This window comes from Cucurbita moschata, unplaced genomic scaffold (assembly GCF_002738365.1).
Source record: "Cucurbita moschata cultivar Rifu unplaced genomic scaffold, Cmos_1.0 Cmo_Scf00008, whole genome shotgun sequence".
NCBI lineage: Eukaryota > Viridiplantae > Streptophyta > Magnoliopsida > Cucurbitales > Cucurbitaceae > Cucurbita > Cucurbita moschata.
This window is the reverse complement of record NW_019268524.1, coordinates 2,883,634-2,905,668: the sequence shown is the minus strand read 5'-3', so window position 1 is coordinate 2,905,668 and position 22,035 is coordinate 2,883,634. Positions and strand designations below refer to the sequence as shown.

General features: G+C 32.7%; 1 protein-coding gene and 1 long non-coding RNA gene across 9 annotated transcripts; one reads left to right on the top strand and one right to left on the bottom strand.

Annotated features, from left to right (window-relative positions):
- Positions 1–1,587: 1,587 nt before the first annotated feature.
- LOC111446058 lies at positions 1,588–11,554 on the top strand. 3 transcript variants are annotated; one of them, XR_002711000.1, is made up of 7 exons: positions 1,588–1,691; positions 1,874–2,019; positions 6,119–6,161; positions 9,642–9,670; positions 9,757–9,842; positions 11,095–11,228; positions 11,341–11,554. It is a non-coding gene; the product is annotated as an uncharacterized LOC111446058 (long non-coding RNA). The 3 variants fall into 3 exon arrangements; XR_002710998.1 differs by having other exon boundaries at positions 6,116–6,161; XR_002710999.1 differs by having other exon boundaries at positions 6,116–6,161; positions 11,320–11,554.
- LOC111446054 (MADS-box transcription factor 27-like) lies at positions 6,119–18,877 on the bottom strand. Of its 6 annotated transcripts, none has more exons than XR_002710997.1 (9): positions 18,761–18,877; positions 18,215–18,420; positions 10,282–10,360; positions 9,058–9,119; positions 8,640–8,739; positions 8,533–8,574; positions 8,376–8,459; positions 7,701–8,210; positions 6,119–6,762 (listed from the first exon to the last, which is right to left on the bottom strand). XR_002710997.1 is itself a non-coding variant. In XM_023084697.1 (9 exons), exons 2-9 carry the CDS (start codon positions 18,394–18,396, stop codon positions 7,951–7,953), a joined length of 714 nt encoding a protein of 237 aa, XP_022940465.1. In that variant the 5' UTR covers positions 18,397–18,420; positions 18,761–18,877; the 3' UTR covers positions 7,856–7,950. The 6 variants fall into 6 exon arrangements, 5 of the variants coding, with proteins under 5 accessions (XP_022940463.1, XP_022940464.1, XP_022940465.1 ...); XM_023084697.1 differs by lacking the exon at positions 6,119–6,762 and having other exon boundaries at positions 7,856–7,969; positions 8,065–8,210; XM_023084698.1 differs by lacking the exon at positions 6,119–6,762 and having other exon boundaries at positions 7,856–7,966; positions 8,065–8,210.
- Positions 18,878–22,035: the final 3,158 nt, after the last annotated feature.

Here is a 22,035-nt window from a genome sequence, read left to right as displayed (position 1 = left end):
TAACAGCCTGAAAATACAATAACAGAAACAATTACTTACTTTACTCTCCATATGATATTGTCCATTTTGAAGATAAGCTCTCATGACTTTGAGTTCGACTTCTCCAAAAGACCTCGTACCAATAGAGATAGTATTCCTCACTTATAAATTCATGATCTTCCACTAAATTAATCAATGTGGGACTGGACTCACCCCCAATAATTCTCAACAATCCTCCCCTCGAACAAAGTACACTACAAGCCTCCCCCGAAGCTTATGGAGCTCTCGAATAGCCTCCCTTAATCGAGGCTCGACTTCTTTCTCTAGAGCCCTCGAACAAAGTACACCTTTTGTTCGACCCTTTAGTCACACTTTTGACTATACCTTCGAGGCTCACAATTATTTGTTCGATATTTGAGGATTTTATTGACATAATTAAGTTTATGGCATGACTTTGATACAATGTTAGAAATCACGACTCTCCACAATAGTATGATATTGTCCACTTCGAGCATAAGCTTTCATGTCTTTGCTATGTCTTTGCTTTGAGTTTCTCCAAAATGTCTCATACCAATGGAGAGAGTATTAATTAATTATAAATCTATGATTATTCCCTAAATTAGCCAACGTGGACTTTCATAATCAGAGCATAAGCTTTCATGTCTTTGCTTTGAGTTTCTCCAAAATGCCTCATACCGAGAGAGTATTCATTAATTATAAATTTATGATTATTCCCTAAATTAGCCCACGTGGACTTTCATAATCGAACAGAAATAAAACGTGGCCGGTTGTTTACTTATTCATAGAATGATTTTTGTTCTTCAGTTTAATTTAATTATATTTAATATATTCCTTTGCACCAGAAAATATCTTGGTACAAGTGGCACTTGAACCTCAAAATATCTCAGCGCTCTAATATACAACAAATAATATTTAAATTGCGTCAATTATTTAACTTTTTCCAAAGCCATCATAGAAATAGGTTCCCCAACTCACTTTTGTACTTTATTTTTTTCTTTTAAGAATTTTTATTTAAAAAATACATTTTTTTTCTTTATTATTTCTTTAACTCGTCGTTCCCCCAGTTGCCGGTACATATTTTTAATTATTTATTATTCTCTGCAATTTTTAAATACCTATTTCTATGGTTCTAGAATGGACGACGTGTTCCATCTTCGTTCGCTTATTCTGCCACGTGGATGAACCTAATTCTGTTAATTGTTTCCCTGTACACGCGCGGAGATTTGTTCAGCTAGTGCCACGTGGTATTCCGGTACGCATTAGTTCGCCACGTAAGTATATCGAATTTTTCATATTTGATTTATTAATTATGGAATCGGGACGTGGATATTGATTGGTTTTTTGCACACGTGTAAAAAATGTTATTTTCTTTTTTTATGATTGGAAAATTAATAATGCAAGTAATTACATTTTATAAATTTTGTGGATATAATTAATTTCTATTTTACAATTAAAATAAAATAGAGTTTGATTTTTTCGAAAATATTATATAATATTATAAATTATAGGCAACTACAAAGTACCACGCGCGCTAAATCCATCGCGACTATAAATATCTTCTTTACTATCGATTTCCGTGTTTGTTTCGGGCAGAGATCAAACGCCAAATGACTCTGCCTCTCGTTGCCTGGTACCACCGCTTTTGGTCTCCTCGCGCGAGGCATCACATACAATCCATTTCTTCTATTCAGGTTTTCGTTCTTTCTCTTGGATATCTTCATTGATTGTTTTTTCTTCTTGATCTTGAATCTTCATTGTCCTCCATATTCGTGTTTCTCATATTATAATCATGCTTACTATGATTGTCTTTGATATAATTTTCTGCTCTGATCTTAGTAATGTACTCGATTCTTCTGTTTTCATGGCTTCTCAGTTCGATTGACTTACATTTTTTCGGAAGGAAATGTTGTCTCGGAAGCTAGTTCTCAGATCTGTTTGGTTGGCTGTTATCTCCGAGGAGAAGAGAACTGAAAAAGCGGGACTCCAAGCTCAACTATTCCGGTGCCTGCGAATTACTAGGTAATCTTGTTTCTACTGATCTCTTATGAACCGAGCGATGCATTACGATGTAGAATCGTTTTATTGTAGAATTCATTTTTCATCGTAAGTTGTCTACACACTGTTTTACGTACTTGCTACGTTTTTCCTACTGAGAATCAGTGTTCGATCTGGTCCACGGTACGTATGGTCCGTCTTTCCATTTCACCACTGCAATTGTTTCGGACTATTCTCTAGCAAACATAAAATGAGAGAATGACTAGTGCGGTCTGGCATTTATTTCATCTATGTGTGTATGTGACTTTATAATGTTTATTTATTCTTAGCCTGATCTTTGGATTTACCTGGTAGATCATTTATTATATTGAGATATTAGCAAGGATGCTTGTTTTTGTGCATGTTCGTGTTTTTTGAACACATATTTCATCGCACGCTTGCATAATATGATAATGATTTTATATCTAAAGAGAGTTGGAAATCATAGAGCAAGAGTTTCGTAGCTTCAACTGTCTGGTCCTTTTGATATTTGACTGGAATTAAGCGCTCCAAGTATAATGGAGATAGCCACTAGTTTTCCGCTATGTTTTGTTTTTCTAAAGCATTTGAGATTCCGTGAACAAGATTATCTGTTTATATATTTGCGCATCCGTAACTCATTTAAACGTGAACCTAGGCAGATGCTTTAAGTTACTTATTCACTAGTTGTTGGATGTTAATCACATTATTACGATTTTCATATGGCCTCCCTCTCCCTTTTCTTGTACCTTTTTTCTGTTTGTTGGTGATTCTGGTTTGGTTTCTAAAGAAAGGATTGTTTTGTTGGTATCTTGAAATAAATATAGGGATGATATTGGTGATTAATCACATGCCTTGAAACTCTAGAGCTTTGGGAGTAGTTCATGTTTAGTCAGTAAGGTTATTGAATAACGTACTTCTGCTATTGTTTGTTGAAACAAAATCACATTGACTTGTTTATAAGCTATTAATTGTGACAATATTTTATTAATTGATAATGAGTTAAGACTCGTGCTCTATTGAATGCTAAATTTTTCGCATTCCTTAAAAGCATTATTTTAGTAGGATTAGTTAAACAAGATCCTAAGTGTTCTTTCTGACAAGATCATCTTCGAGGTATTTGTGATGTAGGGTACTGTAAGTCTTGTAATTAGTTAGCACTCTTTAACTTTTGTTTTGGTATGCTAGCAGGTCTTCTTTATCATGATAACTGCTAGCAGGTTGAATTTCAGAGTATTTGGGCTTTCAACTGGTTGTTTTGTTTGGTTATCATCCACAGTGAAGGTAATGAATTCATCTGGTAGGTTTACCGCACTGGAGTAACCTTATGTCTTCAGAAATAGATACAACAAACTTCTTTTAGAGGCTGGTAGAATTGTTCCACTGATAAACCCTGTCATGAACAAAATAACCGCCATTTTCCTTGACTTGAAAAAACAATCCCCTTGCAGTCTCATTTGCGTGACAAAGTTCAACACAACGTTTGGGTCCATCCTTATTTGGTAGTTTGTACATACCAAAAAGTTGCCAAGATGGGTAGATTCTGACTTTTATTGACATTCTTGCCAAGTTTTACCATTCACCCACCAGGTTGTAGAAACTTAAGAATGACTAACAATTTGATTTTCGTGTCCAGAATAAGTCATGGGGAATCATATTGATGAAATTTTTAATGGGTCTGGTGCATGGGGGACCATAACGATAGTTTCTTTTTAGGGCCATGAAAAGTCGCAATGGTGAGAACTCAGCAATTTAAAATTTCAGGAATATGGTTCTTAGTTAATAATCTCAAGGACTTTGATAAAATAGGTTGTGGCTTTGTTTTAGAAGTCTTTTTAGTGATAATCTGATCCTGTAATTGATATCCTTGAAAGAGTTCAACATTTTACGCTTCCTTTATAGAATTTTTTGGAAACATTTATTTAGAAGATTATATAGGGATATAGGGTATGCTGGTAATCAGTGATTTTGGTTCACTATGTTCATGATTTAGTATGGCCACATAGAACCACTAGATCATGTATTCTTTTGAAATGTGCATTTATTCATCATTTTTTTCCAATATTTTCACTTTTTGAGGATTTGACCCTCTTGTCATCCATCTATCTATTCTGTTGTACATAAAATTTCTTTTACCTTTCAAGAAAGATCACTTGGATATGAAGTGATCACATTTGTAACTTGCGTATCCATTTTATATTTTACCTTCTTAGATTGTTCAAAATAGATTATAACAGTTGTTCCAGTGTAAATTGTTCCTTCTGATGTAGAATAGGAAGGTAAGAATGTGAGAACCATTAAAGTAACAATCCCAATTTACTGAAGGTTTGAGTTGAATATACTTTGTTAATGTCTAGCACCACACACTTTGGGTCAGCCTAGTGTTCAATAAGGGTGATGAGAATAATAAATCTCTGAGGGAACGAGTTCAAACTGGCCATCCACCTAGGATTTAATATTCTATGGGTTTTCTAGCAACCAAACGCAGTACGGTGAGGTTATTGTGTCGTGAGACTATTTGAGGTTCCCACAAGCTTGTCTAACACTCACGAATATAAATAAAAATAAGTAGATTTTTCCAAAGCTCATTCTATTTCAGGCATTGTGCATGTTAGATCTATCTACTCAATGTGCACATAGTAAGAATAATTGTTGTGAATATGACATTGTGCACGACATTATGCATATAATTTCCAAGTAGTTATTATGAATATAGCATTGTGAACATTATTTTTTAGTAGTATTAATTTTAAACATGAATTTTATTTGTTAGCACCCTGTATGTCATGCAAGTATGGTCAAAAGTAATATATATATATATATATATATATATATATATATGTTTGACGAGAATAATATTCTTCAATGAGGCATTCGTTTATTTTCAGACTCACCCATTTGCTATATATTATTACTCACGAATATAAATAAAAATAAGTAGATTTTTCCAAAGCTCATTCTATTTTGGGGATTGTGCATGTTAGATCTATCTAGTTAATGTGCACTAGTAAGAATAATGTTGTGAATATGACATTGTGCACATAATTTCCTAGTAGTTATTATGATATATAGCATTGTGAACATTATTTTCGATTAATGTTAATTTTGAACATAAATTTTATTTGTTAACCCCCTATATGTCATGCAAGTATGGTCAAAAGTTAAACTTTCTTTGTTTCTTAATGAGTTTGGGTTATATATGATGTTTTTAAAAATGATTTTGTATTTGACGAGAACAATATTCTTCAATGAGCCATTCGTTTGTTTTCAAACTGACTCATTTACTACATATTATTTGATTGACTAATCATTTATATTGCAATGGATTAAGAGTTGAGGGGAGATGAATTAGAATAATTCTGAATTAAGGCTCTCGTGTGGCCTTTGGTTCTGGCCGATGTTTATGCAATTTTGTGGGGTCTTTAGAGAGAGGAATAATAGAACCTTTAGGAGAGTTGAAAAGGGACCCAAGTGAAAGTTTGGTTATCATTAAAAAATTGAATTAGTGCTTTTGATTTTTTTTCATCCTTGCCGTAATAGTATCTGAGGTTTGCAACGTTAACTTGGTATGTCCTCTATAACTTCAATCTTGAAACACAAACGTTCTAGATCTGTTTCTGAACCTTCGAGCTTCACAAATTCATGGTTGGGGGCTCTAAGCTAGCTGGGAAATACATACAAGTTAATAGCTAGATTGTTTTCAATTCTCTTGGTGTTCTGGTTTACTTTATAAGTTAATATTAGGATTGTTTTCTAAAAATGTACTTTGAATTGTGATTGTTTTTGTGACGTGCAATGCAATATGCTTTTGAACCATTCATGATTCTTTCTTCATCATTTTCTGCCAGACATATCCATTTGGGGAAGTTCTTGTTTGTTTCATTAATTGATGAAATGATGTTCCTTTCTAAAAAAAATTGAATTTATGCAGTTGGAAATATCATTATTTGCAGTGATCCACCGATTAAACTATTGTCTTGGATTTATAATGACCCTGTTTAGTAGAGATGGTTTTTTTCTGATGTCTTTTTTTTTTTTTTTTGTTTAATTTCTTTGCCGAATTGTGGCTTACTCTAATGTTTTGCAAATTATCTTGCTACAGCAGACTGCTGGATTAGTTTACTGTAGTTGAGCAGTGGAGATATGAGGTAAATACTATCCGTCCTTCCATGATGAATGTCATATACAATTGTGTAACTTTTTATTGAATAAATGAAAAGAGACTAATGCTCAAGGATACAAACTCCACAAGGAAGTTAAAAATAAAACACGAAGGAATACAAAAAGAACCACTACAGAGAATAAAAGAAAGAACAAGATATAGAAAGGAACTTCTACAATAAGAAACACCAAGCGAGCTGAGCAAAAACAAAAAAAAAAAAAAAAAAAAAAAAAGAAAAGAAAAGAACTAGAAGAGAGAGTTTAAAGAAACCAAACTCAGCACTGAAAGCCAAACCAAAGACAACGTTTGAAAACAAAAAAGAACAGCTACCAATGACCCAATGGACCAAGATCACCTAAAAAATTTGTATCTTCCAATTGAAGTAAAACTTTATCATCCATAAAAGGATTAATGAAGAACAAAGGTTTTGAAGTGAACTTCTATGGCCTTCTGAATATCTTTCCGAACATCATGCACATTCAATCGAGAAGCCACCAGCAAAGAATTCCACTTTAAGTTAACAACTTCTCTATCTTTCCTTACCCAAAAAGATGACTTGGAAACGGAGGGCTTTGAACAAAACAAATCTGCAACCGAGGGAGGAAAAAGAAGGGTTGAATGAATTCACAACGTCCAAATGAATTAGTACTACATTTCAAAGGCTGAGAATCCTTCCAGCCAAGCTTCTCAAATTCCATGATATAATCTCTCCGACAAATCATACAAAAAAAAAAAGAAAAGAAAAGAAAAAAAAGCCACCACGCTTTAGGAAATCACAAGGAATGCTAATCACCTTCCTTCTACTTGATATTGGCCATATGATACAATGAATAATTGCTCCTGAAGAAAACCAACGTTTCTGAATTTTGGTAGTACCAAACTCATCTCTATTGTGTTTGGATAAAATCCGAGTCTTGGTGCAGAATATCATTTCAACCGTGGCTTTCTCAAACCAATGTAGGTGAGAATAAATGAGAGAGGAATGCTGACTTAAATTCCATGGCTTTCTCAAAAATTCCATTTTTGAACCAAATGCAATATTAACTCTTATCAATACAGCAACTACTACGATCTGTTGCAAGCAAACTAGCAAAGGTATGAAGCAAACCCAAAATAGAACAGCAATCAACGTATTGATATCTAATGAAACAATCTGACAAGGCACAAACTGGCAAAAAATGAGGAGGCAAATAGTGACTAAAATGACCAACGAAGGGATAAGGGTTGTAGGCCCAAGAGCTGCTAAAGTGAGGCGAGAGAGAGTGAAGAGGAAAGAAAAAAGAACGACAGGCAAACGTCAACAAGAAATTAATGAAGGGACGATGATATTCTTGGGTTGGGGTTTTTTGGGTACGTCATATACAACATATACAACTGTTGGGCAAAATTTTGGTCGTCATCTTCTTTTTAATCTACTTGTTTCCTTTGATGAATCTCCGTAATTTTCTTTTATAAAATATCCAACATCATTCCTATAATAAGCATGAACTTTTGAACCTAGCTGATTATTATGAAGGTGGCAAACCTTAAGATTTCTGGAAAATGAAGTTTGTATGCTGATGCAATTTCAATTATTTTTTGTTCCACATAGCCTTCTCTTCACATAAATTCCTTTGTATTAATCACCACAAACGAGACAAAGCTAGTTCCGTTGGTTATGGAATAGTCCATTACCCTACCACAATTCGTTGATTGAAAGATAATTTGCAGCCTCACACCGTTTTCTTGATGCAAAATGAGTAACATCTTCCTGGTTGGTGTAAGGTCTCTTTTTGCTAGCGTCGTTGTAGTCTGCTGCAACCATCAAAAGAACAAGATTGGAATAGTGACTTTGGAAAAGTTCATTTGTACGCATTATTGAACATTTATGCATTTTGTCGCAATTGTACCCCAGTTTTGTTGCTTTTTCTGGTGCCTCAAGGTTTTGTTGTTGTGGTTGGCTGAGTTGAAGGCTGATAGGTATACCTGCATCCTCTCCCACACCCAGGCCATTTGTAAGACTGCTTGCCCCCTTGGCATCCTTTGTTCCATAGACCTAGGATGGTGAAAATTTTCTTTTGATAGTGACTAAGCAACACAGTTTTATTGGTTAAACAATTAGAACCTTTAGTCTCTTTTTTCATCAAATGTCCCTGAAGAGACACCTTTAGTTTATTTTTGAAAATAATTAAAGTTTGCTTCAATTATCTGCATCGTTTACCTTTTGGTATAATTCCAGATTTTCTTGACGAATTAGGTTTACCTTCTTATAAAGTTCCATATTGCCTTGGTGAATTAGGTTTCCCTATAACAAAGAGGAGGAAATTTAGTAACCAAAATTATTGAGAACGGAAATTTCAGAACTGTAGTTGCTTAACCTTTCTGTTTAGTTCTTGTATCTCATCCATTAAGATTTGATCCTGCTCAAAGTAGGAAACTGTCTGTTAAACACCCAACACATTTAATAAATGATACAATTAGATACCTTCTTCATACGGACACCACGGAGACTTATCTCCAGTTGGTTTTCTAGATTCTGTAGATCTTTGACACTCAGACCAGTCAACTCTTCACCCATCATCTGCCTGTAATTATATCTATTAGTGGTGTTCTATCGGAACGAATTAGTGGTTTAACTTGTATAGCAGTTTTTACTTGAGCAACATGCAGGAAATATATTAGGAAATTTATGTTTGGATCATGCTTGGTCGTCAATAAATGCTATCTGAAATAAGTGTCCATGGTTATGAGTGCATGAAGTAGATTGGAGGCTCGCATATGGCCTAAGGAGCCGAAGTAAATTTCGTAGTTTTTTTTCATTCTTTTGCACTTTCCTCTAGTATCAGTGTTTATCAAGTAAAATGTAATGAAATAGAATAGAACAGAATAGGGTATGTTAGTACCGATGATTTTCTTGTAAGCTCTGCAGTTGTTGCCGTAACATTGCTGCTTCCCTTTGCCAGTACTAATGATTAAAAATAGAATGTAATTTTCATACTATTTAGAAGTATAAAGTGTATGCCTTCTATATTCATGCACAAAAATGTATTAAGCTAGCATAGAGTATACCAAAAAGCATTTCTGAAAATGAAGGTATTCAGTATCTAGTCTGATGTAAATGTTATGTTAGCCTGGGGATGGGCAAGGGATTTCTGTTCATGTCTGCATCCCGTCTCCTCTCAAAATCCTTGCCTACAATCCCTGTTCTCTCAACATCCTGGCCTACACCCATGTCCACTTTTGGGGAGACTGAAGAGCCGAAGAATCCCATTAATGAGGATCGGGATTCATACTTGAGCAAAATTTCTTGGTCATATTTTAAATTTTTGAATAACATACGAGATAAGATGTGAGTTGGCAAAATTATAATTTTTGGCCAAAGTAGAGAATTGTATCTTTTATTATTATTATTTATTAGTTTGTATATCTATTTTGTAGAAATATCTAATACTTTTTGTTAATATACAATGACACCTTAACTTTTCAGGTTTGCCATTTCATGAAAAAGCCTTTGAGGTTTGTCGTGATGCCATTTTTATGCGTTCTGCTCCCTTTTATTTTTCTGGATTTTGATGTTGAATCATCTGTTTGATTTTGTCCAGGTGGAGATTGCTCAAGGATCCAAGATTCATGATCTCATGATTGTTGTTTTGAATTGTTCTTTCAGCATGTGCCAGATAAATACAAGGTTCGTGGAATCTCTTTTAAGCGAAATATGCATTTATAATTCTGACAGTAGTTTTGATGAGTACTATTACGTCCAAATTCGCATGATCCTCGACGAGTCAAACCTAGATTTCAACATAAATCTAACCACATTTGATCCCATAATGATTGATGTTCTTCCTAGTAATTCACTTCGGGCAGCTCTTCCTATCCAAATCAAACTGCTGTTATACCTAAACTGCACTGTCCCAAACCCCTCCCGCTCCTCCCCACCCCCTCATTCCACAACATAATCATACCAACCATAACTATGATGTATAATTCTTAATAGTCATCGTATCCAGAAAATTGACAGATAGGAAATCTAGATGTTTGCGTTTTAACAATCATACATGATCTTTTGCCTAACATGTCTGGCTGTCGGAAGGAAAAATAATCAAGTCTTAGATACTAAAGAATACCTTGACTTCTGAAGTCGAGACCCCAAGCTGATGGTGCTCCTCTTTTGTCTTGTGATATCGTTCTATTAGTGTTTTCATGCTGGTAAGAGTCAATAATCTGAGTTATAATCATAATGATATGGGCAAGAAATGAAAATTTATTGGGAAAACAGCAAAAGTTGAAAATTTAACTACCTTGTGAGCATACATCAATAGGATAACCCTATTTACACCATGATTTCCTTTCAATTTAGTTTTCCCGGTTAAACCTAGACTTTTGTTCTCATGTGGTAGGCTCTTAACATTTTCAAGATTCTTCTCGGTTCTATAGTGGAAATTCAAATTTTCAGATAGGTAGAATGAAATTTGTTAGCCATATGACAACATTAGATGGGTGGCAAAAAGGGTTGCCTAACAATCGAACCTTTTCCTTTTTACTTGAGAAAAATTCAAAATTAGATCGGGCAATCAATTTCTCCTGGAATTACTAAAGTTCAAACAGAAATTTTAAGTTCACCTATTATACAGATACAATGAAATAATATTGATTACTATGTTTAAGACAATTCATGGTCACCAATAGAATTTATAATTTAACAATATGCAAATTCAAATTAACATGAACAATATTCAAACAATAAAATTCATAAGGAGGGCTAGAGAGTTTAAACGAAGATTTTTAATGGTTCAGCCTTAAATGATACTAAACTATAATGAAACTATTCCCAATGTGCCTCCTTGAATATTCTACTGCCCACCACGTCTTTTTTGTAAGTGAGCATTAAACATCACTGAGCAAACCTCACCGATCATTTTTGTATGGCTACATGGCAGGTATAGTGTTTCGACAGTGCAGTCTATGATATTGGGATGAAACGTTGGTTGATAGTGACTAGGTCAAAAGACGGATAGCATGGCCAATAGACAAGTGAGAGATTTTATCTATGATCTATTGATATCTCACTCAGGTAAATAACATTTTATCTCCATTGACTTCCATTTAACCTATCCAATAGTTATACCCTTAGTAATTGAATGCATTTTTAACATCTCCTTTAGTGGTTTTCATTTTATTTGTAGAGGCACGCATCATGCTCTTGGTCTTTCAATTAATGATGCAAATTTTAGGCATCTACATTCATGGAGTGTCACGTTGATCAAAGCAAAGGATTCCTTGCACTTATCGGTCAGGTATGTGTACATCACTTCTGGAGTTTGAATAGATAACTGTAAGATTTAAACCATAAAATGTATAATTTGAATCCACTAAATGTAACGTAGAACTTTATGTGAATTCTCATGATGCATTCTTTTCCACCCTTTGCTTTACCATCATCTTGCTAGTTACAGAAATGGAAAATTTCATCAAACTGGAAAACATGACAGAGATTAAAGGTGTAGGGTAGCTCGTATAAAACTATGATTACAAGATTAAACTAGGGAAATAGCTATAGTTTTTGAGGAATGCAGAAGCCCTTATGGCCAAAACAGCCCAGTCTTGGGAAATCAAATTAAAACTAAATGATAAATATGATAACTGAAGCGAAATCCAATAAAATATTGCACGACAAAACAAAGACTAATTAGATGACTTTGATCAATATACGGATTCTATTATATCTGTATATGATACACAAAAGTAAGAGTTCCTTTCTTGATTTATTCTACAGAAATAGAACCCCTCCATTTTTATTCGTAATAGGAAGTTCCTACACTTCTCTAAAACAAACTAAACAATTACCATTATCCATAGCCAGACAGAGATAGCAAATCCAAAACATATTTACAATCTTGGAATGACTCGTCAGCAATTTGGAAAAGAGGCACACAAAAGAGCCACCAAACAAGAGGAGTCTAAACAATACCTAAACACTAAAGGCCTACCGAAAATGGTTCCGATCCACCGTACAATATTTACAACAATTCATTGAAACAGAAATCAAAAGAGATGCATTAAACATGATGGAAAACCGATTTTTTTACTAGGACCTACCAACGCCTCACAGTGTCTTTTAACTCCTCAGGCCATATGTCCGATAAAAGGGCAAAACAAGCTACAAACCAAAGATATTGCCTCTCCTCTTTTCCCATTACAAAAGCTCTTATCATTAAACAAAAATTTCCATTACAAGCCAAACAAATGCCAAATGACGCAGAAAAATGGTTCCATGTTAGAAAAGCTATCTGAGTGCGACCCCGCAAGGATATGTTCTAGATCTTCAAACACTTTGTCTTTTAAGAGCATCCACCACTACAACCAGAAAATTGAATAATGCTTATGCATTTGGTCTATAGGGTTAGCTCTCTCATGCATAACTTGTCAAATAAAAACTTCATTCGCAATTCAAACTTTCCACAACTAAGATTATTCATGTCTTCTAAGATTGTGTTTTGTATATATATATATATAATTACTTTTTTTTTTGCTGAGTATCAATGAAACTTCCATAAATTTATTTGACACAGGGGGTTAGTAGATTAACTTTATCATTCTAACTATACTTTAATAATAATATAATGATATAAGTTCATTTAATTATCATTATGTTTCTTTTTAAGAATACATGCATTTGTAGTTGGTAGTCGTTTGTTTAATCATTAAGATCTTAGGCTCTTTAGCATTTGACAACATTTTTGAGGTAAGAGAATTCAAACAGACGTTTGGTACCAAGAGGTATGAGCTCTTTAGCAAATAAATTTGAAGTTAATAATTATTTATTTGTGAATAATATTATGGAATCTCTTGTTTAATTATATTGGGAATCATGAGTCATTTGAATACATTTTTTTTAGTCTCTAAATTGCATATTATTTCTATAAAATATTTGTTTTTAAATTTACATAATTATGTTTCTTGAATATTCTCAAAACTAGAGAAATAACTAATTTAATAAATATGGTCTAATTATGCACTCGGTGATGAATTTTATTTCTTATCCTCATTATCAGCCCCTAGAACTCGAGTGTCAACCTAGGACTACTACGTTTTTTTTTTTTTTTTCCTTCTTTCCGAAGAATATAGCTGTTTAATAATCACTTGTTACAATCTGAAAAATGGTTCTGAAATTATAAATTATTTTTTAAAACAATATAAAACGAGATTTCATTAACACACTCTTTTTACATGTTTTTCTAAAACTATTGTCTTAGTTAGACCCTCTCGATTTGCTCCAAAATTTCTCTCTTCAATTTTTTCCTTCAATATATACTTCTCTTACTTTTCTCACTATAATTTTCCCCCTCCTAATTTACCTCTTTAAAAAATTCTTGTTTCTATCTCTTCTTGATTTGACATAAATTTTCCATTTCTCCATTAACTTTTATTCTCCTTAACATTATCCATGCCGCTATAAAGGGAAGAGTGGAAAAACCCTTTTGAGTGATACTGACTATGATTTTGGAAGGCTATGTTGAAAGTAAGTGGTTACAATTTTTTCTTTTCTCCTATCGTTATCTTGAATGGACGGTCTGTTTTGGTTGTTTGGCATGCGTAGATCCAAAGATTGGTTTTTGAAATTTCTCTACCGTGTATTTAAACAAATAAAATTAACTATAATAATAACACTGACCTTAACAGAAATTCTAATACCTATTTTACGTAATGATGGAGAATGTGGTTGGGGCGGAGGTTGGCTTTTAGAAGCAAAGTCAACCGAGGGAATGTCAATATCTTATTTTTATGTGAATGTCAATAGTTATGAATGAATATTTCTAAAAAAACTTTAAAAAAAAATTTAAGAAGATATTTAAATTGATAGATAGATAATTATTTACTTTTTAAATGAGTTAAAATATTGAATGTTAGGTTACATTTCTTTTGTCATTTTTTAATTGATCTGAGAATTGTCCTTTCATTATTCCTCTAGATGTCGAATCCATGGACATTCGACATGACACAAAATTTCATTACTATGCCCATCATTATATTTTTTACAGCGACCTTAAAATAAAGTTTTATATATTGAAAAAGAAGGAAAAAAAGTGAACCTTGACCGTTGCAATTTCAATAATAATAATAAGAAGAAGAAATAGAAGAATTCTATAAAAATTTCCCGAGGTAGATTTTTGGAAGTGAATATCTTATGTGTCAGCTTCAAACGACAGCAAATATGGGATTTTATTCGCAGAAGAAAATAGAAAAAAGGAAACAAAAGAGGAAAGTGACATAGAATTGTTTAATTTTGTTATCTCCGAATATGTTTTAATTGTTTTATTTGAAAATTTGGGATATAATTTAAGGTTACTGTTCAAAATATTTTAACTTCATTTTTCATGTACGCTGCGTTTGTTTTTATATCAAACAATAAAATGAAATAATAAAAATCTAAAGTTGTTAGTACCATTATATTTGGTCGAATGCTCTTTACTTACTTTTAGGACAGAAAATTGAACGAAAATTTGGATTCCACCACATTGCACATTGCTTCTTGTTTTTCATCTAATATTCTAAGGGTTTTTACTTACTGTCTAAATCATTTATGAAAGATATTCCTATTTTTATTTTACTGTTCTTGCAACTTAACAAGTTATACCCCTTTTCTAATCTTTCGAGACAAAAGGCTCCCTTCCTTGCATTAAAAATTTATAGTATTTGTTACATGTGTCAAATTTAGTGTTTCATCAAATAAAACAACTAATTGGTAGAAATTATTAATCTTTTCTAAGAATCAAGTTTTACATAATTCATACACAAAGGAAGTTTAAAAAGAATAACATGAAGCCACTAATTTATGGCATATGTAGTTTAAATTATGTGTAAACTGGAAGAGATGATGACTCACAAGGATTCAGAGAGATGATGACTCACAGGGATTCAGAGAGATGATGAACTTGATCATGCGTTTTTACCTTATTTGCATTGTAAAATCCTGTATTTCTATGGATATCATTTCTATTCCCAGAATTGGAACAAATTAGAATTCTGAACTCTCTACGGCCTCTAGGGGATAAGATATTTTCCGGAACAAGCAAATCATAATGACTCACAGGGATTCAGAGTGATGAGTGACCAATGGTATGTAAAGAGTTGACCAAGCACTCTTCTCAATCAATAGAATATGAGTTTCATTGAGACGAAATGAACTAAGCAAAACATGAGTGCAGCGCTTAGCTAAGATTGTGTTGTAGGACTCAATCGAATTTCATACAACTATTTTTCTTCTCCTTTTAAACCCATGTATCCATCTTTTTCTCTTATTCTCTAAATATAATATTCTTACAACAGGCTTTTCTGGCTTACATAAAAACGAAAGTGCAAAACTTACTCTTCTTTTGAAATAGATAAATGATAAGATAAACGTTATCAAATCGCCACTCTAGTTTCAAACAAATTTTATAACTATGTCCTATGTTTGAAAGCTTCTTCAAGTGAAGATTTTAAGTACTGAAGTTTTGTTCTAAAAAAAAAAAATCAATACTCGGTGAAAGTAGCTTATGAAATAATATCAACTATATGACTTAATAACTATTATTATTATTATTATTATTTTTGTTGAAGATACGACTAAGTTTAGATTATCGAAAACAAATTGGCAAAATATAACTGAACACTTAAGGCCTAAGGCCTGTTTACTTAAATGCAAAATGTAATACAACTAGAGTTTTGAGTTTTAAATGCAGAAATCATAGAAAACAATCTTGAATAAGGGAAGGTTTTGAAGTACACTTTAGGGAAAAAAAAATACCATGTAAGGAGTCATTTGCTATGAAGAATGAGAAAAGAATGTTTGGAAAAAAAATTCTTACAAATGAAAGTGTTTGGTGTTGCATGAAAAGTGTTATATCTTATATTTGATACAATATTTAATTTTAGATAATAGACTATGGTTTGCTATTTTAAATTATTAAAATACCATTAGATACTTAACTACTATTAATTATTTTAAATTCTTAAAATAATTTTAACTAAATAATCATCCTCAAATAGATAATTTTAATAAAATATACTTATTATTGTAAATATTCCGTCCAACTAATATTTTAAAAATTAAATGTTATATACCATTATAATAATTTATTAATAAAACAGTAATATACCTTAAATTTTAATATAATTTTCATTAGTAGTATACTATAAATAACATACAATTAAATTTTAGGTTTTTAATTTCATTAGCCATCAATATTAATAACTATTTTCAAATAAATAATTTTAAAAAAAGTTATACAAATTTTAATGATAAATAATTAGTTCAATCATCAAATTAAATAATTAATAATACATGTTCAATAGAATACTATGTATAGCAGAAGTAAATGATAGTAATAAGAAAGAAAAAAGAAAGAAAGAAAGATGAATAAATGTAAAATAAAAAAAAAAAAAAAAAAAAAAAAAAAAAAGAAGGAAAAGCTTTTACCGACAACATATTTCAAAAACTTGAAACAGACAAGGCAAAATCCATGTCTATTCCCTTCTTTTCCCATCCAAAAAACTTGAGACAAATACCGTGAAAAAATTATTGATAATAGATTTAATGCAAAACCTTTTCTAACATGTGATAGACTCAAATACAAATTCTTTCAAAAGCAGAAAACAAAGATGCTAAAAATTATTATTAAGATTAAATAATCAGAAGGTACGAGAACACAGAAACCGAACCACACAACATCAAACTGCGTGAGACGGCCCGACCGACTTCTGTGCATACTTAACCCTATTTCGTAAAAGTATTGCCCCTTATGGACTAAATCTATTGTTCAAACCATGCTTCTTTGTTCTTTTAGAATACAACACTCGTTAAGAATGTGGAAGAAGTAATTTGAAACTAAAGAAGGAACAATGAGTGTCTAACCATCCCTAATTATGAATGGTGAAGTCGGAAAACTATGGTTTCTTTTAATCCTACACTCCGAACTAATATGAGATCTGGTCCATTCCTTAAACCAAAGGGATTCTGTTGGAAACAATTTTGAGTCGAATCATAACAGCTATGATTGAAATAACGTACTGTTGACCCATATCATTCGATCCAATCCAAGAAGCATACATTGAGCAACATTGATTGACCAATTAGGCTGTTCGGATTCCTAGAACTAAAAATAGCACAGAGATCCACTTTTCCAATCAGCGCTATTTCTCTTGGTGGGCATCCATTACAAGGATAAATTGATAATTGTATGGTGCAAAACGATTTGATTCCAGTATCGTGCACGACCTTCATATCCATCCATCCAGAGATTTGCAATCATGAGATGGTACGTAATTTCTCGCATGAATAAGTCATTTGAATCTCCGATAAAAATGACTGAGCATTATCACCCTCCCTTTCCAATTCTAAACGAGTTCTATGATTATTATGCTACAAGGAGAATCGCAACTCCGAAAATCTCTTAACCATATTCGTCCTTTACAACATGTTCACTTGGATCTTTGAACAGTACTAAAGTATAAGTTCGAATGCAATTTTTGGACTGCTAACTTCTCTTTGGTTAGGTTATCCACCACTCTTATCCTACGAAACTAAGCCACAAATTCGCATTATAGCAGTCCATCCTATAGGCATAAACTATTGGAGTATCTGGCAACCAATGACTCTAAAGATACTTGATATATGCCAATAGAGTTCATGAGCGGAGTAGTTGAAAGCAGAAGCCATCGAAGTTTGAACGATAGAGATCTCAGGCAAATAACAGAACTGAGCCTCATAAAATCACAAGAAAGAACAAGACGTCAAAAAACCTGAACACTATAGGCTCTAGAATTCCTATTTCTCAGTATGCACAACATTTTATTTTACTATAAAGCATACAGTCATAATCGTGATTCAAGGTGCACGCTCGCCAATATAATGAATAAAAACCAGGTAAATTAATTGAGCGAGGCTACCAATGTGTTGTCGCACTAGATATTAATCTATTATAATAAAGTTCGAAAACGGAGAAATTATTCAGACTGAAAAAAGTAGAAGAAAATAAAGGCAAACAGTAAAGAAACAGAAGATGAATATCATAGAACCTGGTGCTGGAGTATTCATAAAGCTTGCTGGTGCTGGAGAAGATGATGACTCCAACATCGGCGTCACAAAGGATCGCCAGTTCTTTCGCCTTCTTCAGCAGTCCACTCCTTCGCTTCGAGAAAGTCACCTGTCTGCTCGTCGAATTATCGATCCTCCTAATTACAATCTTGCCTCTCCCCATTCTTAGATCCGAAACTCGATTCTTCTATCCATTTTTCCGGAAATTTTTTCAGAGAATAACGAAACTCAAGTAAATTTCACAAGTAACAAATATATAAGAAAAATCACAACCAAATCACAGAAAAGAAAACGACAGTTCTCTAAAACACTTCATTCTTCCTCGATAACGCACAGAATAATTACACATAGAGAAGAGAGATGCGTTCCTACTGCGAGCGATCAAAAACTAAATAATAATTTTTTAAAAAAAACACTCCGAAAGCAGATGAAAAACGACGAAAACGAAAACGAAAGCGATGCAATCTGCAGCGAAGAACGGAAGAGAAAATGTGCAGGAATTATCCAGGAAATCGTTCGTAACTTACTCTTGCGCAGTTGAGTGCGGTGCTGTTTGGAGGCGAGGCAAAGAGATCAAATCCAACAGAATCAACGCTTTTTTACGGAGCGTTGTACTGAAGCGGGTTCACATAATTCAGCCGCACAGCGCCAAATATGGAAGGGGTCTGCGTTCCATGTGTTATAGCTCTGGGTTTTATCCAGTGTGGGAAAAACCAGTGCGGGTTCATACTGATGAGGGACACGTGGCCCAATCAGATCGCGCCTTTATTAACCTATTTTATTCATCGAGGTGCGAGCTGTCTGTTATATCGATCATCGACGCGTGGGGCTATGGCTATGGGATACGGACTACGGAGACTGCTATTTTCTTCTTTTGGAAATATATTTTGTTTGTGTAATTACAAATTTAGAAGTATGCAGCTTTTTGTCGAAATTGCCCTCCTACGTTTTCAGTATTTACTGTTGTACCCATGAAATAATTGTATAATTTATGGGTCTGTATGAAAGAAAATGGGGCACAGAATATAAGGTCATTTCAGGCAAAGTCCAAATATTTACATTTTACTTTTATTTCTCGCCCCCACTTTTGTCTTATTATCCCTTATTCTATATTTTATGCACCATCTTTTGGAAAAGCAAATAAATAAATATATATATATATATATATATATATATATATATTTATTTATTTATTTGTGCTTTCGTTAGTCAATGACTAAGTCTATTTGCAATTATATGTAGTTTAAGTTTCATGTAGAATCATTCAAGCTCAACATGGTTAATCATGCTTGTGCAGTGATTCGAATCTCAAACAAGTGTTCTTGAGTTGAGATATTTGATCAACAAGAATAATTCAAGCAAGACATGATCGATCTTGTTTGTTGAGTGATTCGAATCTCAAACAATGTTCTTGCCTTAAAATATTCGATCAACAAGATAATCCAAATTTTACTCTCCTTGAAGTGATTTTTTAACATATCATTTGGTATCAGAGGTTTAGGGATATATGTTTCATTTGTGTTTCTTCTCAATTTGATTTTTATTTATTTTTATCTTTTTAGTTTTTAATCGATCCAAAATTCAAAATTCAATATTTGCTCTATTTAAAATTTGTGTAAATGAGTGTAAGAAGAGTAACCTAATATTCCTTGCGTGTATATTCGTGAGAGAGTATCTATATATATATTATTAAATTACAAAATTATTCTAAATTTAGATATTAATTAGTGGTAGGACTGAAATTTAGAGTTTTATTAGATAAAAATTAAAGTTTATATTTATTAGAGTAATTAATTTTTAAAAACTTTAAATTCTTCATAAATTTATTCGATATTTTTTAAATTGTAAGAACCATTAACTTTATGTTTTTTTTTATAATTTTATTTCGCATATTATTTTTAATTTTAAAAAATTTTACAAATTGGAATAATAATAATAATAATAATTGGAGTAATTAAAGGAAATGAAAAAAAAATTATGTAATTTAAAATAAATAATAAGAATTAGTAGCAATGTCGGTGCATTTATGCTCCATTTCGATTTAAATAATTATTGGATTAATAAATTTCAATTTTAAATATGGAAAATAAAATTTAAACGTGACTTAGTTGTTTTTATAATGATATTTAATATTAATTATAAATGGCAAATGACTTCGAATAATTTAAATTATTTAATAAACATGCAGGATAAGTGGTTACTATAAAAATTTGAATAAAAGAGAATAAATATGGAATAATAGATTTGAAAATTTAAAAAATTAATTGAAGAATTATATATATATTTTTTAAGAATATTGAATTCAAAAGCTAGTACGAGGATGCTTTTGATCGCAAGGGTAAATTGAAAAATTATTTTAAATATATTAAAAAATAATTATAAATAACCAACTTAAATGGAGTCTTACTCAAATAATCATATTCATAAATTTCAAACTAGATAATATATATATATATATATTCACAACAACGTCACACGCTCAACGAGGTTTGGGCCACACACTCGAAGGCACCCAGCTCCACCCTACCATGCATGTTTCATCATTGTATCAGCCATCAACCATCCTCAAGCCCGCCCAAGTTAGAAGGCAACATCACAACATTTCATTTTATTCTCAACAAGGCTCATGTCACACGTCCAAAGGCACCAGACACCGCCTCACCGTGCAAGTTCCACCACTGCACCGCTGCAACCAACCGCCCTCAACCTCCGACGACCACCCCATGCCTCAAGCATATGCCCATGTGCGACGCATAGTACTTGTGGCATGGGGTAGCGGAGGATATAGGGGTACTCCGTGCCCAGCCCATGCAGACTAGTCACCCCCCTGTATAGTACATTTTGAGGCATTTTTTTTCTGTAAGACATAGATACGATTTTTCTGAACGGTCATACCATCAAATATCTCAAAATTTTAGATTATTTTTTTCTACGATTCATTCATATATATATTTATTTAGGGTTTATTTTTTTAAGCAAAGAGTCTTAAGACATTATCACGTTTACTCTGGTAGGTGCGGACACCGCCAAGGCATATAATTATTCCATATTATTTATTTGTTGTTTTTACATATTATTTAAATCTCGGAAAATAAATATTTATATTAATAATTATTTAAATTGGGACTGGGGGCATGAAGACAGTCACGTCACGTGGGCCACGTCCCCACCCCACTTCCCAATTGTTGTTTGTGCGGATGGGGAAAGAAGAATAATGGAAACAGCCGGTTTCTATTTGGACATTTTAAGGTTTCTAAATAAAGAAAATCCTACGTGTCAACTCAACAATCCCTTCCTCCAACTCCATTCCCCCGGATCCGCCGGTCACCAACTGCCCCCTTTTTTAATATTACATTTTAATTACTTTTCTGTTAGCAGAATGCAGAGTACATTTCTCGTACATAATTAACGTTATTGAAAGGATAAAAGGGTAAAAGGATTATGCAAATAAATTAAAACTTGTTTTAAAAGGATTATTATTATTATTATTATTTTAATATGAATCTGCCAACTAATAATTAAAAATAAAATAAAATATTTGGTTCGGAATATGAAAAGTGAGTCAAAATGTTATTTCCAGCTAGCGAAGGGGCCAGGTCCTTTCCTTCACGAGGAGGGATGGATAAGAGTGCTCCACTCAACATCGGTGATCTCCGAAACAACCATGAAATGATGATTTTATTAAAATAATATATAAGAGATTTTCCTTAATTGAAAATTGTGCATATTTTATGTTGTACAATGATTTTTTTATTACCACCGCCATCATTATCATCTTTATTTAAAAAAAAAAAAAAAAAAA

Bases quoted from the DNA above. Each gene is read 5' to 3' on its own strand.
- LOC111446054 (XM_023084695.1), bottom strand. From the start codon at position 18,396: ATGGGGAGAGGCAAGATTGTAATTAGGAGGATCGATAATTCGACGAGC. The intron at 8,740-9,057 runs GTACTAACATAC...ATATAATTACAG, and splicing joins AGCTTACAAGAAAATCATCG to GCAGATGATGGGTGAAGAGT. The intron at 8,211-8,375 runs GTAAACGATGCA...TCACCATCCTAG, and splicing joins ATCTGGAATTATACCAAAAG to GTCTATGGAACAAAGGATGC.